Source organism: Microcaecilia unicolor, chromosome 13 (assembly GCF_901765095.1).
Source record: "Microcaecilia unicolor chromosome 13, aMicUni1.1, whole genome shotgun sequence".
NCBI classification, from domain to species: domain Eukaryota; kingdom Metazoa; phylum Chordata; class Amphibia; order Gymnophiona; family Siphonopidae; genus Microcaecilia; species Microcaecilia unicolor.
In genome coordinates this window covers 40,325,980-40,341,837 of record NC_044043.1, presented here as the reverse complement: position 1 = coordinate 40,341,837, position 15,858 = coordinate 40,325,980, and the positions used below count along the sequence as shown (strand labels likewise).

Below are 15,858 nucleotides of genomic sequence, written 5' to 3'. Positions count from 1 at the left end.
CCAAAAAGACTGCTTTCAACGTCAGGTCTTTCAGAGATGCCCTCGACAAGGGTTCAAAAGGCGGCTTCTGCAAGGCTCTTAGCACCAGGTTGAGATTCCACGCAGGCACCACTGAGTGCAGAGGAGGGCGCAGGTGATTAACTCCCTTGAGAAAACGCACCACATCTGGCTGCGAAGCCAGGGAAGCACCCTTCAGGCGGCCCCTGAAGCAAGCCAGAGCCGCTACCTGGACTTTCAGGGAACTGAGCGACAGGCCTTTCTCCAGACCTTCTTGCAGGAATGCCAGCACTGAAGAAATTGGAGCAGTAAATGGAGAAAGTGAGCCTGCTTCACACCACGCTGCAAAGGTACGCCAAACCCTGGCGTAAGCCGTAGAAGTAGAGCGCTTCCTCGCTCTCAGCATAGTGGCGATGACCTTGTCTGAGAAGCCCTTCTTTCTCAGCCGCTGCCACTCAATAGCCAGGCCGTAAGACCAAAGGGGGAGGGATCCTCCATCACCACGGGACCCTGATGTAACACGCCCTGCTCCACTGGCAGCCGCAGAGGATCGTCGACTGAGAGCCTGATCAAGTCCGCATACCAGGGACGTCTGGGCCAATCCGGACCCACCAGGATTATCCGGCCTGGATGCTTTGCCACCCGGTCTAGCACCCTGCCCAACATGGGCCAGGGCGGGAACACATAGAGAAGCTCTTGTGTCGGCCACTGTTGGAGAAGAGCATCTACTCCCAGAGATCGAGGGTCCCGTCCTCTGCTGAAAAAGCGCGGCACTTGGCAATTGGCCGATGACGCCATCAGATCTAGGCTCGGCTGGCCCCAGCGCTTCGTGATGTCCAAGAACGCCTGAGCAGATAGCTGCCACTCTCCGGGCTCCAAAGTATGGCGACTGAGAAAGTCCGCCTTGACATTCATGACTCCGGCAATGTGGGCCGCTGACAGCTGTTCCAGGTTCGCTTCCGCCCACTGGCATAGATTCATGGCCTCCTTGGCTAGAGGGGCGCTCTTGGTACCTCCCTGGCGGTTGACATAGGCCACAGCCGTGGCATTGTCCGACAGGACCCGTACAGGCTTCATCGCCAGTACCGGGATGAACTCCAAAAGCGCCAACCGAATGGCTCTGAGTTCCAGGAGGTTGATAGACCACTTTGCCTCTGCAGGAGACCAGAGCCCCTGCGCTGTCCTTCCCAAGCAGTGGGCTCCCCAGCCCGACAAAGAGGCGTCCGTCGTGACGACAATCCACTCCGGGGTCACCAGAGGCATTCCTGCAGACAACTTGTCTGTCTGCGTCCACCAGCTCAGCGCCTTGCGCACTGCTGGGTCCAAGGGAAGGCGCACAGCATAATCCTCCGACATCGGAGTCCAGCGCTGCAGCAGAGAGTGTTGTAGTGGTCTCATATGAGCCCTGGCCCAGGGCACTACTTCCATCGTGGCCGTCATAGAGCCCAACAGCTGCACATAGTCCCAAGCCCGAAGAGGAGAGGCTACTAGGAACTGGTCCATCTGAGCCTGAAGCTTGACAATCCGATTGTCTGGCAGGAAAACTCTGCCCACTTGGGTGTCGAATCGAACTCCCAGATACTCCAGGGACTGAGTTGGGCGCAGCTGGCTTTTCTCCCAGTTGATGATCCACCCCAGGGAGCTCAAAAGAGCAACCACCCGGTTCACAGCTTTGCCGCACTCTGCATAAGAGGGGGCTCGGATCAACCAGTCGTCCAGATAAGAATGGACTTGTACTCCTTCCTTCCTCAGGAAGGCCGCGATGACCACCATTACTTTGGAGAAGGTCCGCGGAGCAGTAGCCAACCCGAACGGGAGGGCTCTGAACTGGAAGTGTCGGCCCAGGACTGCAAAACGCAGAAAGCGTTGATGAGGAGGCCAGATGGGAATATGCAAGTACGCTTCCTTGATGTCCAAGGATGCCAGGTACTCCCCTGCCTTCACTGCCGCTATAACAGAGCGGAGAGTCTCCATGCGAAAGTGCCGAACTTTCAAGGCCCGATTGACCCCTTTGAGGTCGAGGATAGGCCGTACAGAACCTCCTTTCTTTGGTACCACAAAGTAAATGGAGTAACGCCCCTTGCCAAGCTGATTTTCTGGCACCGGAATGACCGCACCCAGGCGGATCAGGTTGTCCAAGGTCTGCTGCACTACCACAGCTTTGACCGGAGACTTGCAGGGAGAGAGTACAAACCCGTCTCTTAAGGGTCGGCAGAACTCTAGCTTGTAGCCGTCTCTGATGACTTCCAGCACCCAAGCGTCTGAAGTTATTGTGGTCCACTCGCCCAGAAACGAGGACAGCCGTCCTCCAATCAACACTGGGGCGTGGACCAAGGCCCCGTCATTGGGTCCGAGACCCTGGGGGAGGACCGGAGGGAGCACCTCCGGGACGGCGGTCTCTGCGAAAGGAATGCTGCTTGGGGGAGAAGTTCCTCTTGAAGGCAGAGGGGGCAGAAGAGCCCGACCTGCCCGGGCGGTACCGACGGGCTTCCTGAAACCGTCCTCTGGAGGTACCGGGGCGAGTACTAGCCCGAGCCCTGACCTCTGGTAACTTCTTGCCCTTAGACGTGCCGAGATCGGTCACGATTTTGTCCAGCTCGACCCCAAAGAGCAGCTTGCCTTTAAAAGGCAATCTAGCCAGGCGGGATTTAGAGGCGTGGTCAGCAGACCAATGCTTCAGCCAAAGCCACCGCCGCGCAGAGATTGTCTGAGCCATGCCCTTAGCTGAGGCCCTCAAGACATCATACAGCAAGTCTGCCAAATAGGCAAAGCCCGACTCCAGGGCCGGCCAATCAGCCCTCAAGGAATGATCCGAGGGGGAAGCCCGCTGCACCATAGTCAGGCACGCCCTGGCCACATAGGAGCCGCAAACTGAGGCCTGCAAACTTAAAGCAGCCGCCTCAAAGGACGACCTTAAGGCCGCCTCAAATCTTCTGTCTTGGGCGTCCTTTAGGGCCGTGCCACCTTCCACCGGCAATGCCGTTTTCTTAGTCACCGCAGTGATTAAAGAATCCACTGTAGGCCACAGATAGGCCTCACGTTCACTTTCAGGCAAAGGATAGAGGCGGGACATAGCCCTAGCCACTTTAAGGCTCGCTTCCGGGACATCCCATTGAGCCGAAATAAGGTGTGCATGGCGTCATGCACGTGGAAGGTTCTAGGCGGGCGCTTCGTCCCCAGCATAATGGCAGAGCCAACAGGGGCTGAGGGAGAGACGTCCTCCGGAGAGGAAATCTTCAAAATGCCCATGGCCTGCACTAACAGGTTGGGCAAATCCTCTGAGCTAAAGAGCCGCGCTGCAGAGGGGTCATCCGCTCCATCCGAGCGGGGATCCGTCTCCTCCAAGGAATCCGCAAAGGACCGTTGGGAGAACTCAGATACGCTGCCCTCATCTACATCGGAGGAGACAAAGTCCTCCAAGGCCTGGGAATCAACCCGAGGGCGTTTACCACCGGGGGCCTCAACCTCTTTACCAGACGAGGGAGCAGGGGCAGCGTTTTGCATAAGGAAGGCCTGATGCAGCAGCAAAACAAACTCGGGGGAGAAACCCCCCAGACTGTGCACTTCCGCAGCCTGGGCTACAGCCCTAGACGCACCCTCAACCAGCGCTCGCAAGAGCGGGGGAGATACATGCTGCGCATCCAAGATGGCGTCCGGCGCGACACTCCGCGAAGGAGCCGCGCGGGAAGAACGGCGCTTAACTTAAGCCGCTTTTGTGCCGTCGCCCAAATTAAGGGCGTTCATGGCATTAATGTCTCCTACCTCAAGGGCGGCCCAAGAAGAAGCCGTCCGAGCCGCGTGGCCGGCCAAGATGGCGGAGGCGAGCAGCGGGGGATGGGCGTTTATGGCGGGAAAAACCGCCACACCTGAGGAAGGACCGGGACACTCATCGGTCACGAAACTGTCACCCAACAAGGGCGAATCAGACTTCAAGACCCCCGCATCCCCTCTAGAAGCGCCCAAGCGATCCGGGGAGCAACTCTTTGCGCCCTCGCCCTCCGACGCCATAGGCCACGTGGAGATCAATCGGGGAACCCCCTACCCGCTATAAAAAGGTAAAAATTACCTGCTTTCCGCTCCAAGCTGTAACGACCTGGTGTCCCAGTGAGTAGCTGCAATAAACGTTTAAATAAACGTCGAAATAAACGCCTTTAAGGACGTTCAAAAATTTTTTTTTTTTTTAAACGGAGCCAGTGGGAGGGGGGAGAAAAGGAGGGACCTGGCGCCACCAGGTTTGCACTTGCTCAAGAAGAGCCCTCAACCCCAGGCACTCAACAAAACCTAAAAATTAGGCTTGGAGGCCTAGCCAGAGCTGCTGCTGTGTGTGACCACCACCTGCTGAGATAGAGAACATACTGGGGAGTTTCCGGCAGCACATGACCACATATAGGGAGGCAAAAGTTTGCTCTCTATCTCCACCTGCTGGTAGATGGACACAACCCACCAGTCTATGGATTGATCAGCTTGATGATATGGAAGGAGGCACATTTTAGGTGGTCTTTCCAGGTCTACTGGTTACCCATATTTTATAATGGTGACATACACTCAACATTGGCACATTTACCTGCACAAACTCATGCTTTAACTCTTGTCTCTCCAACAAGCAAATCCATCTCCCCTGTGACAAAGTTCACTCCCTTCTTCCCTGCTACTGTGCATTCACTAGGTATGTGAATTTGTAAACACACCTTAAAAATTTAACGTGTGCAAAAAAGAACTAATGCACATAAAGTTGACTTGCACACATCACATTTTTTAACACTAATTTGTGAAACAAAATCCAAGTCTGAGAAAACAAGAAAAAAGGCCAAACATCCAATAACAAATTAAAATCTTTTTTTTTTTCACTGTGCACATACCTGGCATGAACATTTATTCAAATTCAACATGTAAAGAGTAAAGGATTATGTATTTGATATACCACCTGTCTGTGGTACAACCAAAATGGTTTATATTTATTATATGCAGATACTTTCTTTGCCCCTAGTGGGCTCATAATCATGTGCATATGCAAATGGATTGACATACATGTTTATGTGCCCGCAGTTTATAAAAACTGCCTACAATGTGCAAATGGACTACATAAATGGATACGCTCTTGATCTGTTATTGCAGATTTATGCAGTTAAAAAAAAAAAAGTCATCAGCACTTTTGTGTTATTGCCACAAAGATGTGTATCTTCAGATGGTGTTACATGTATTTTGAAAAAGACTCTGCATTTGCGAAGCTTTTTAAAAAAAACATCTCTACTTTTCTGCAACATGACTTAGGCATCCTTTTTTAGCGCACAACCTAATTTTATCTACTTCCTAATGAATTTGGTGCACTTCAAATGAACCTCAATTCTGCACTCTTATCCCCCCACTCGCACCCTTTGAAAACTTGATGTGTTGTACATACAGGAGGGGTCTTGTAATACACTCATAGTTGCTGGTAATACAAATCATTGTGGTTCCCAAAGAAACATCAGAGAGGATCCAGAAGCCTTGGATTGGAGATGGCTGCCTGAGGAAATAATTATACAAAGATCAGCTCAATTCTATAGGTGTCTATATATTGTCTTGTATATCAATTAATTCAAGGCGCTGTATGTCATTTCTTATGCCACACCAGTATTTTCACCTGGTCATTGAGGATCAGGGGCAACCTCAGTCCTCAAAGGCTACAGCTCGTTTGAGATTTCAGGATCTCCCCAATGAATATGCACGAGATCCATCTGAATGCGCTGCATCCATTCATTGGGGAAATTCTGAAAAACCGACTGGGTTGCGGCGGCCCTTGAGGACCCTAGGCTGCCTGCCTGCCTCCCTCTGCTATAAATATATATATACATACACACATATGTATATACATATACACAAGAGATCAAATACTTAGGTATTTTGGTTGATTCTACTTTGTCTTTTCAATCACATGTAAAAATACTTGTAAGAAAATTTTTCTTTAAGTTAAAAATTCTTTGCAGATTAAATGATTTGTTGTCAAGCTCAAACTATTTGATTATTGTAATTCGCTTTTTTGGGGATTACCAATATAGACTAAATTCTATATATCACGCCTAAACATTGGCACCTAATAGGCATATTCTATAAAGCATGCCTAAATTTCTGTGTGGTTTATAGGTCAAACACCCATCCACGCGACTAAATTTAGTCAAGACATAAATGTAGATGCCTAAATTAGGCACAGATTAGGTGTATTCTATAACAATGCGCATAAATTTTAGAAACGCCCATGACCTGTCACGCCCTCTTTTCAATGATGTGACTTAGAATTTACACGCATCCCATTACAGAATACGCTTAAGACAGTTGTGCGCGTAAATTCTAATGCCAATTAAAGACAATAATTGCTTGTTAATTGGCAATTATCAGCATTGACGGGCTTGTTAACTAATTAAATTGTGCGCACAACTCCAAAATACGACTGGATTTGCAGGCACAACCTTAAGTCACGCTATATAGAATCTGGGGATATACGTATTGAAACCTTTACAGACTGCACAAAATGTGGCAGCTCATCTTATTTCTGGGATTTCTAGATATGAGCATATCTCTCCAGTATTACAAGATCTTCATTGGTTACCTTTGAAATGGAGGGTTCAATTTAAGATTTTATGTTTGATTTACAAGGCCACGAATGGGGATATTTCGATTCCTTTAACTACAGTGTTGAGGGTTTATTGTTGTCCACCTCATCCAAGATCAGCAGATAAAATGTTATTAAATGTTCCCTCTCATAAACAGATTGTATTAGCAACCCTCAACTCAACACTGAAGAAAAAGGGGAAATGCATTTCTTTTTCTAGTGAACAGAATACAAAGAACATGTGCTATGTACATTTCCCAAAGCTAACATATTTAATAAATTAAAAATAAAATGGTTTTTTTTCTACCTTTGTTGTCTGGACATTTTATTTTTCCATCATGTTGATTTCAGTTTCTCTTTTCTGCTTTCCTGTCCTCTGCTAAATTCTTCATCAAACGGCTGCTGTCCATTTGTCTTTTCTCCTCTCTCCTGTCTTATTCCATTACCTCATTACATCTGTCTGACATATTAATCTTTCCTTTTTGGCTGTTTCCTCTCCTTTTTTCTTTTCTGCCTCTCTGTCCACTCAAATTTCACCCTTTCTCTCACTCTGCAGCTATCTATTAAATTTCCATCTCCTCCTCTCACCCACTAGCTTTCCCCTTCCTCAGCCTTCCATTTCCTTTCATCATTAATCTACTCTCCATTACCATATTTTGACCCCATGTAATTACTATCCACCTCATTCATTCCCTCCGCAGCGGTTTCCCGGTCAGCCGCAGGCATTCTGTCTGAATCGCCAAGGAGGTTAGATTGAGAACGCTGCTGCTGCTGCTGTTGCTAAGAAAGTGTGGGTTTCCTGGTTAGCTGCAGGCATTCTGTCTGAATTGTCAAGGAGGTCAGATTTTGAACGCTGCTGCTGCTAACAGAGAGTGGGACGGAGCTGCAAGACTGCGAGAGCCTTTGCGGTGAAGTCTGAGCATTGTGGCTTGGTGGGTTCAAGCCCAAATTCGGTGGGCCTAGGCCCACCCATGGCTACGCCACTATGTGGACGGTGCATGACTCTGGACAGTCTTCCAGTTGAATTACAAAAAATGAAGAATTACCTTCAGTTCAGAAAATTACTTAAAGCTTACTTTTTTTTCTCAGGCCTTTGCTTAAGGAGTGTTATGGAGAGTTATATTGATCTACTGTACTTACCTTGGGTTTGGTTTTTAGTTTGTTTTAAGTTAGTAATTTTTACTGAATTGTAAATGTTCTTTTGTACTACGCTTAGAATTTTGGATAATGTGGTATATAAATTCTGTTATTAATAAATACATAAAAAATACTGTTCATTGAAATTATCCATACCCTTTTACATAGAAACAGAGAAAAATTAAGGGAGGTAAAGACCATACGGCCTATCCAGTCTGCTCATACATGCCAACTACTATTCTTTCCTCTCTCTTAGAGACCAAATTCCTATGTACTTGTCCCAAACTTTCTTGAATTCTGATACAGTCATCTCCAGCACCTTCACTGCGAGGCCATTCCACAAATTCACAACCCTTTCTGTGAAGTAGTATTTCCTCAGGTTACTCCTGAATTTGAGCCCTTTCACCTTCATCCTATTCCTCCCCCCCCCCCCAATGTTTATTTGAAAAACAAGCCAAGGTGGTGTTCAAACTAAATAAATACATACATGCATGCACACACACAACCACACACAGTGAATAGATAAAAGGGAACCCCTAGATTCTGTCATCTTCGTTGTGTAATTTGTACCAAAATAAATGCCAAGCAACACTTTGCATAATTGACTGCCAGAACTCACTGCTTGCTTACTTACTTTTTCTACCATGCAAAAGTGACATCGGTGTGATGTCATTGTTTACAATGTGAAAATGGTGTTTACTGAAGAAGACCGATTATCAAATTATTGCTACAAACATTAAGAGCAAAACAACTTATTATTGAATTTCTGACAAAGAATTGGATATTGGAGGGCTTAAATAAAATAAAAAATACATAAATATTGATGAAATTGGTTAAACGGAACATTGGAAGGGTAGTGACTGCATGGGAAGAATCTAATCAACACATGACTGACTTTGCAATAAGACAGTGGCATACGTTTCCTTGGGCTGTTGCGTTTGCTCGGGGAGGACATTCTGAACAAATTTTGTCACTGAAATTAGACTTATTTCCTTTAGGAGTAGCTTTGTGTTTGTTACTAATCGAAAAAAGTCACATAAGTTTTTACTAAATGTACACTAACAAACTTATGTTTCATTCAAATTGCCGAGTCTTGTATGTGACAATAGCATTAGGTTGTGGTATTGTATATTGTTATTACCTTGTTTTCAATACATTTCTGCATGCTTACTGAAAACATGACTCAAATAGGTGTACAGTAATTCACGTTATGAGGTAAAATGAATGGTTTCCATTTTTTTCCCCATTCATCATGTGTACGTATAATTTTCACTCCATAACACCACGCTATAAAGTGAAGTTACTCATCTGTGGCAGGTGTTCGAAAACAGAAGAACATTTATTCTTATATCTGGGTGACATCATCAGATGGAGCACCAGTGTGGACGCTAACCAACATTCTGTGCCTTTAAGAAGCTTTTGGCAGCGTCGCACCAAGCATGTACGTGTGCCCTCCCCTCCCAGTGTGAGAACGTGCGACCATAAAACGGCTAAGAGAATTCAACTCCAAGGGCAGGTAAGAGAGGATTGAAGAATACATGTCCCGCTGTCCTCGGAGAAAGCAAAGTTACTCACCTGTAGCAGATATTCTCCAACGATAAGCAGGACACTGATGAATCAGTAGCTATTAGGGTCACCGAAAACAGCAACCCATGGACAAAAGGGACTTGCAACAGCAAGCCCAACTAGAACCAATCAATCTGAACTAAGATGTAAGAATCAGTGTCCTGTTTGTCCTCGGAGAAAATGTGCTTCACCTGAGCAATTCAATACTTCATGAGGTGTGGGAAAGGAGTCTTTTGATGTGGAGCTTGGTGTTGTTGGATGGTCCAATTGTAAATGGAATGCAACATTTAGGGGGGAAGTTATCAACGTAGGCTACTGTTAAGAAATGTTAACCCGTGTTATTCTACCGTTAACCCCTGTTATTACTAACTAGGTCTCATTATGTGACCCGTGATAAAATAACATATCTTAAAAGGTAGCCCACACTGACATCCAATTTTTCCTTTTCAGGTAGCCAGCTTTGGAATGCTCTACCAAGATCCATCCGAACAATCAACGGCCTTTTGCCCTTCAGAAAAGCACTGAAGACCCATCTCTTCAAGATAGCCTACCCTAACAATTCAACCTAATCTAAAGTCTGCCCACATGATTATCGACGATTGTTATACATGACCATGTTTCCCATTATCCTTATTGATATCCCATATCCATTCCTCTCCATCTTCCTACATCTACCTTCTAATGCTCATTTCCTTCTGCATCCAATTCCTCCTATGTTCAATTTACTTATCCGTTAACCCCATTAATATTGTGTTTACTACAAATTGTAAATTCTTTTTACGACTTTGTAATTCTTCATATTCTTACTATGTAAGCCGCATTGAGCCTGCCATGTGTGGGAAAGCGCAGGGACAAATGTAATAAATAACTACACCCCTTAATTATCTGTATTCTATGCTAACCAATGGGCTGTTTATATTCTACTAATCTGATATCATTACCTATCCTGGATGCATTATTTTTATGGGGAGTGAGAAATAACTGCACTAAAAAAAAAAAAAAAGCTAAATACCCGACACTAAGTCATATGTCTCAGAATACACCAGAGATGCTAAAATGGCAAAGTAAAGCACTCCCTATAATAAGACTCTTCATTTTAATGGAATTTTGTAAGTCATACAGCTCTAGACCAATGCTACATTAAATTACAGTTAAAAAAAACTAAACTAAAAAAAGATGAATTATACAGAAAAGTTTAAACCAGGTGAGTCTTCAGTAAAACCAAAGACCCAATAAGGATACTGAAGCAGGAAGTGAAAACAGGCAGATTAAATGGGCTTCGGGATCTATCAGCTGTCTAACTCTAGCAGAGAAAAAAAACCCAGTTAAAAATAACAATGAAAACTGTAACTGTACTAGAATGCTCTTATGGCTTAGTTTAGATGCTTTAGACTGGATCACAATCCAAAACATAAACAGGATAATGAAATACACTTCAAATCTCACCATAACAGTTAGCATACATGAAAGAATATATCTTCAAGTGTGATACAAGGATAATAAAGGAATGTTGGGTGGTGGAACTGTTGTCTCTTCTTACCTGCATGGCAGGGGCTTGGTACACAGAATATGCTCCACCATGCACTTCTGTTCAGCTGTAAGTTCTTGTAAACTATCTTTGTCTTCTTCATCTACAGAACAGATAATAGATATTTTATATTGCAGATTTTCCACATCCACATATAAAGTGAATTATATATTCAAGTATATTTGGTAGGTCCGTTCCAAAGAGGGCTTACAATCTCAGTTGTTCCCGATACAGAAGGCAAAATGGCTTACCCAATGTTACACGTGGGAGACAAAGTTTTTGAACTCATGTCCCTGGTTCTCAGCCTGCTGCTCTAACTACTAGACTACAGATAGATATTTTTAATCAAATGTTTATATGCTCAGAGCTCCCTTAAACTATGGGTTTCCACACCATGCTTTCAAAGTGCCAACAAGCATTCAAAAAAGCCCATAAAAATGTTCTAATTTATTTGGATCCTAGATAGATCTTTGTATCATTTAAAACATTACGTATATGTTTTCTAACAATATTTGTTTACCTTAAAAATCAGATGCCACAGTTAATGGTAGATGCATATAATTACTCAGTGCACAGAGAAGATGCTACTCACCTGAAGCAAGAAATTTCTGCAATTTATTGGTCCAAGTTAGTCCCACACTATGCACTCCAGCCTCATGTGTGCAGTGGTATCTCACAGGGCAGCTGGGATCTGAGATGTAAATATTTATTACAAAGAAATATCATGAAAATCGATTTCTACGCATATTTGAAGGTAGCACCCACAAAGAAATGACAAATACACCAACAAGCAACCATATGAAAAAACAATTCCAATCTAAGATTCACAATATTTACTTGATACAAAATACACTAAAAAAACACCCATAGCTAAAATTGCTGTCTTAATGCCTCAGTTTCCGGATAAATAAGTAATTCAAACTTGTATTTCTGCCATACTGTTTGAACATTCTCTAAATAAGAATATATTCAGGTTCTTTTTCCAAAACTGCTAATTAATTTTCTCTTGCATGACATCTGTTGGAAGGTCATTGACAGATTATAAAACATACCCTATTCTGAAAACTCATTGTTTGTGCTATCTGTAGTGAAACTACAACCAATCATCATTTAGCCTGTGATTGAAGCCCAATTATTTGACCGATATTCAGATGGGGGGGAAGGCAACAAGAAGTAGACACACAGATAACGTAAGGACCTTTAACATTACAAGTAGTACCTAATGGAAAAATAAGCTTTACCTGCTAATTTTCTTTCCTTTAGACCCACTAGAACAATCAAAAATCTGTAGATTGTGCCTGATGACCAGCAGGTGGAGACAGAATACAGAATTGTATGCTCTACTGTCAGGGCATTGTGCAGCTCCAACTCCACATTTCAACAAAACAATGGCCTCCCTATATAGTTTATTGGAAGACTAAAAATTTCGCTGCTCTATGTATTTACTAAATAAATACACTTTTTAAGAGAAGAAAACGGCAGAAAACCAGTAAACAAAAAGAGCTTGAACTCTGAAGCTCAGAAACAAACAGCCAACTAAATGAAAATATTGAAAAATCATCTAAATTAGGAAAGGAATCTCGACTGGTCTAGAGGCATTAAAAAAAAGAAACGAAAATTAGCAGGTAAAACCTAATTTCTTTTTCCCTAGAATCCTCACCAGACTAATCCAGAACCTGTGAGAAGTAGAAAAGCAGTCCTTAAGATGATTGAGATTCAGCAACTCCAGCCTTGAGCACTGAAGCTCCAAAACCAGCTTCTTCTCTTGCTGCCATATGCAAAAGTATGAAACGAAGACCATGCTATCACCTGACAAATGTCGGCCAGGGAAACTGCTCACTTCTCCACCCAAGAAGTGGTCATTCCCCTCATGGAATTAGCTCTCAATTCTTTGGGCAATTGCTTTCACTTGAGAATAGATGCTGAAGAAATTATTTCTTTTTAACCAACGAGCAATAGTATCATTCATGGCTGAACCACCTTTTAGGGCTTTCAGAAAAGGACAAACAGATTTCCAAAAATCATTCATCACTTTCAAACCTCATCAACACCCAGTGTACATCAAGAACCACAAAGTTCTAAAATCATCACCACAATCTTCTTTCCAAAAAGATGGTAGGAGTTAACATCTGATTCATATGAAATGGATAATCACCTCTGGAAAAACAAAAGAATAATCCAGATAGAGACTCTGGCTTCTGTAAAACAGAACCCTACAAGACAGGGCCTGCAACTACAAATTTCTTCAGGCTAAAGATATGGCTAATAAGAACACTGATATGGCTAATAAGAACACTGCTTTAAGAAGGAGATCCTTAAGTGTAGCTTTCTTTAAGGGCTCAAAAGGAAGAAGGCCTAATGTTCTAAGCACCAAGCTGAGGTTCCACTCTGGATAGACCGCACATACCACAGGACAGAAGTAGTCAACTCCTTAAAAAAAAAAAAAAAAGAATCACATCAGGGTGAATGGCTAAAGGAGGATCTTTCCAACCAGCCTTGGAAAAAAAAAAACCACCACCTGGACCTTTAGGGATCTACGTGCCAAACCTTTCTTTAAACCTATTTGAAGAAAAGACAGGATATGAGTGATGAATATGTGAAAGGGGGGAGGGGGAGAAAAAAGATCTTTCTGAATACCAGTTCTCAAAGACTCGCCAATCTCTAGCATAAGCCACCAAAAAATAATATTTTCTTGCCCGGAGAAAAGTGGTTAAGACTTCCTCTGAGTAACCTTCTCTCCACAACCAAGACCTATCAAGAGCTAAAAAGACCAAAAGAAGATGGATTGTCCATGACTACTGAGCCCAGGAATAGAAGGCCCTTCTGCTGCAGAGGATGAAGCAACCAACCAACTTGGAGACAGACTAGGTCTGCATACCAAGGTCTTCTGGGCCAGTCTGGAGCTACCAGAATCACTGGTCTGGAATGAGAAGCAATTCTTTAAAGTACTCAGCCCAGGATCACCAACGGTGGGAAAACAGAGCATTCTTTTCTGTGGCCACTGCTGGTCAAGGCATCAAGAACCCTGGATCTGTGATCTTCCTGACTGAAGCAGCAAGGTATTTTGGCATTCACTCTTGTGGCCATCAGATCCATGGCTGGAAGGTCCTGACATGTCTTGATAAAGTTGAAGGCTGTTGCTGATAACTCCCACTCCCCTGGATCTAGGAGTGCTTGTTGTGGACATCTGCTTGATGGTTCTGAGTTCCAGCAATGTGAGTTATCAACAGAACCAAATGCTTCTCCACCCAATGGAGATGTGCTTCCAAAGCACACACTCCTTGTTCTTTCATGCTCGTTAATATAAGCTACAGCTATGGCATTGAGGGAAAAAACTCTCACTATGTTTCCTTGAAGCAGATTGACAAAGGTGAATAATGCTTTACAGACAGCTCTTAGCTCCAAGCAATTGACAGACTAGGTTGCCTTGTTGAAGTTCATTTGCCCTGAGGCCACCTGGGTCTAGCTCCCCGGATAAATAAGCTAGCTTCTATGTTGACTACCCTCTAATTTGGAGCCTCCAAGTCCACTCCATAGAGAGGACTGTGTGACTGGAGCCACCACCACAAACAGGAAAAAGAATACTTCCACAAACAGAAACAAGTGGGCACAGGAGTGGAAGAAGCCAACCACAATCTTCAAGATGATCAGAGCAGTAGTTTATTGATTCAAAGTCATCGTCGGGGTAACTCACAGAAAAATTCTATAGGGCTCTCCCCAAGCGACAACCAAGAAAACAACAACGTATGGCTACAAGCACACTGCCCCGAAGCACTGCAGTAGTCACTTGACTCTTATACAGGTGCTGCTATGCCAGGCTACGATAAAGACACTACGACAGCACAGAAAAGACCTTTGAAGAAGAGAAACAGACCCACTGCTGCTCCTGGCAAATATACTCTCAGCCTCATTGAGGAAGATTTCCACCCTCAAACTCCCCCAAAACAGTGCAGAGAAAGAAGTAGTTTAATGTGTCTTACAACAGAACTTCTAACTTTCAGGGCTGTCATTGATTCTAATGACCAATAGAGTGAAAGCTCTCCTTATGGCAATGTATGTCCTTCATCCCTTCTTTTATTTAACAGCTGACAAACAGTATAAGAGGGGAAGGATTCACACTTCTCTAAATAATCCCCTCATAAGACCAGGATCAGCTCAGAGAATCACTCCCTAACCTACTGAGATTCAGTTAACCAATTGGACCAGAAGTCCTGTTTTCACCGACAATGCCTGCAACCAGGTTTTTTTTTTTAATTTTGTTTTTTTTAACCTGTGAGGAAGGGCCAGGCAGAAAACAGGCAAAGGGCACTGGGACCACCAGGTATGACCCCCAAAGATGGCAACACTCAGCCAATTACCCCCAGGCTCAACTGGACTAGCAAAGCTAGAACAGGAGTTTCTCACGCAGAAGAATCCAGAAGCTACTGAGAAGCCGTCCACTGCCGGCTAGAGATAGAGATATACTGACTGAGGGAGGAGCTAGCCGTCCTATAGGCTGAGTTCAGTTTAGTGATCTCCATCTCCACCTGCTGGTAGATAGACACAACCCATCAGTTTCTGGATTAATCTGCTGCTATGCTAAGAAAGATCTGGTTCTATATATTTTATTCAGAAGAAAAATAAGGTTTTAGGTCATGTGGTATACATACACCCAGGCGTATCATTATTTAGGACTTATTTCTAAAGGCACTCAAGGCATTAGGAAACATGATTTTGGAAGTGTATCCAAGTGTGTTAGATGGAGTTACTTTTTTCTTTAAGGTCCTAATAAGTGCACTGTAAGCTATTAGGAGAACAAACGAGTACTGCAAGTACATCTTTTCCTTGGGAAAAGATCTGTTAAAGTCTCTGTTATATCCCCTAGTAGCTGTAGGGCTCATAACTGGTTTGTTGTACATGCTGCATACAACTAGTGGCATTACAGAAATGACCAGAAGTAGTAGTAATAATAGGTAAAGGGTTATATATTCTTTTCTTTTATTATTGAAAAATCTTACATAATACCCTATCTTCAGTGTTCTCCCTAATGGTGAACTTATCA

At 44.0% G+C, this 15,858-nt stretch overlaps 1 protein-coding gene across 1 annotated transcript in view; it reads right to left on the bottom strand.

The window, feature by feature from the left end:
• Positions 1-15,858, bottom strand: part of NUP88 (nucleoporin 88) — an 88,837-nt gene that overhangs the window by 40,880 nt on the left and 32,099 nt on the right. Inside the window, exons 8-10 of the mRNA XM_030222558.1 lie at positions 11,410-11,508; positions 10,830-10,920; positions 5,399-5,503 (exon numbers count right to left, since the gene is read on the bottom strand). Of these exons, the coding sequence (XP_030078418.1) occupies positions 5,399-5,503; positions 10,830-10,920; positions 11,410-11,508 (295 nt within the window). The remainder of the gene's footprint in view (positions 1-5,398; positions 5,504-10,829; positions 10,921-11,409; positions 11,509-15,858) is intronic.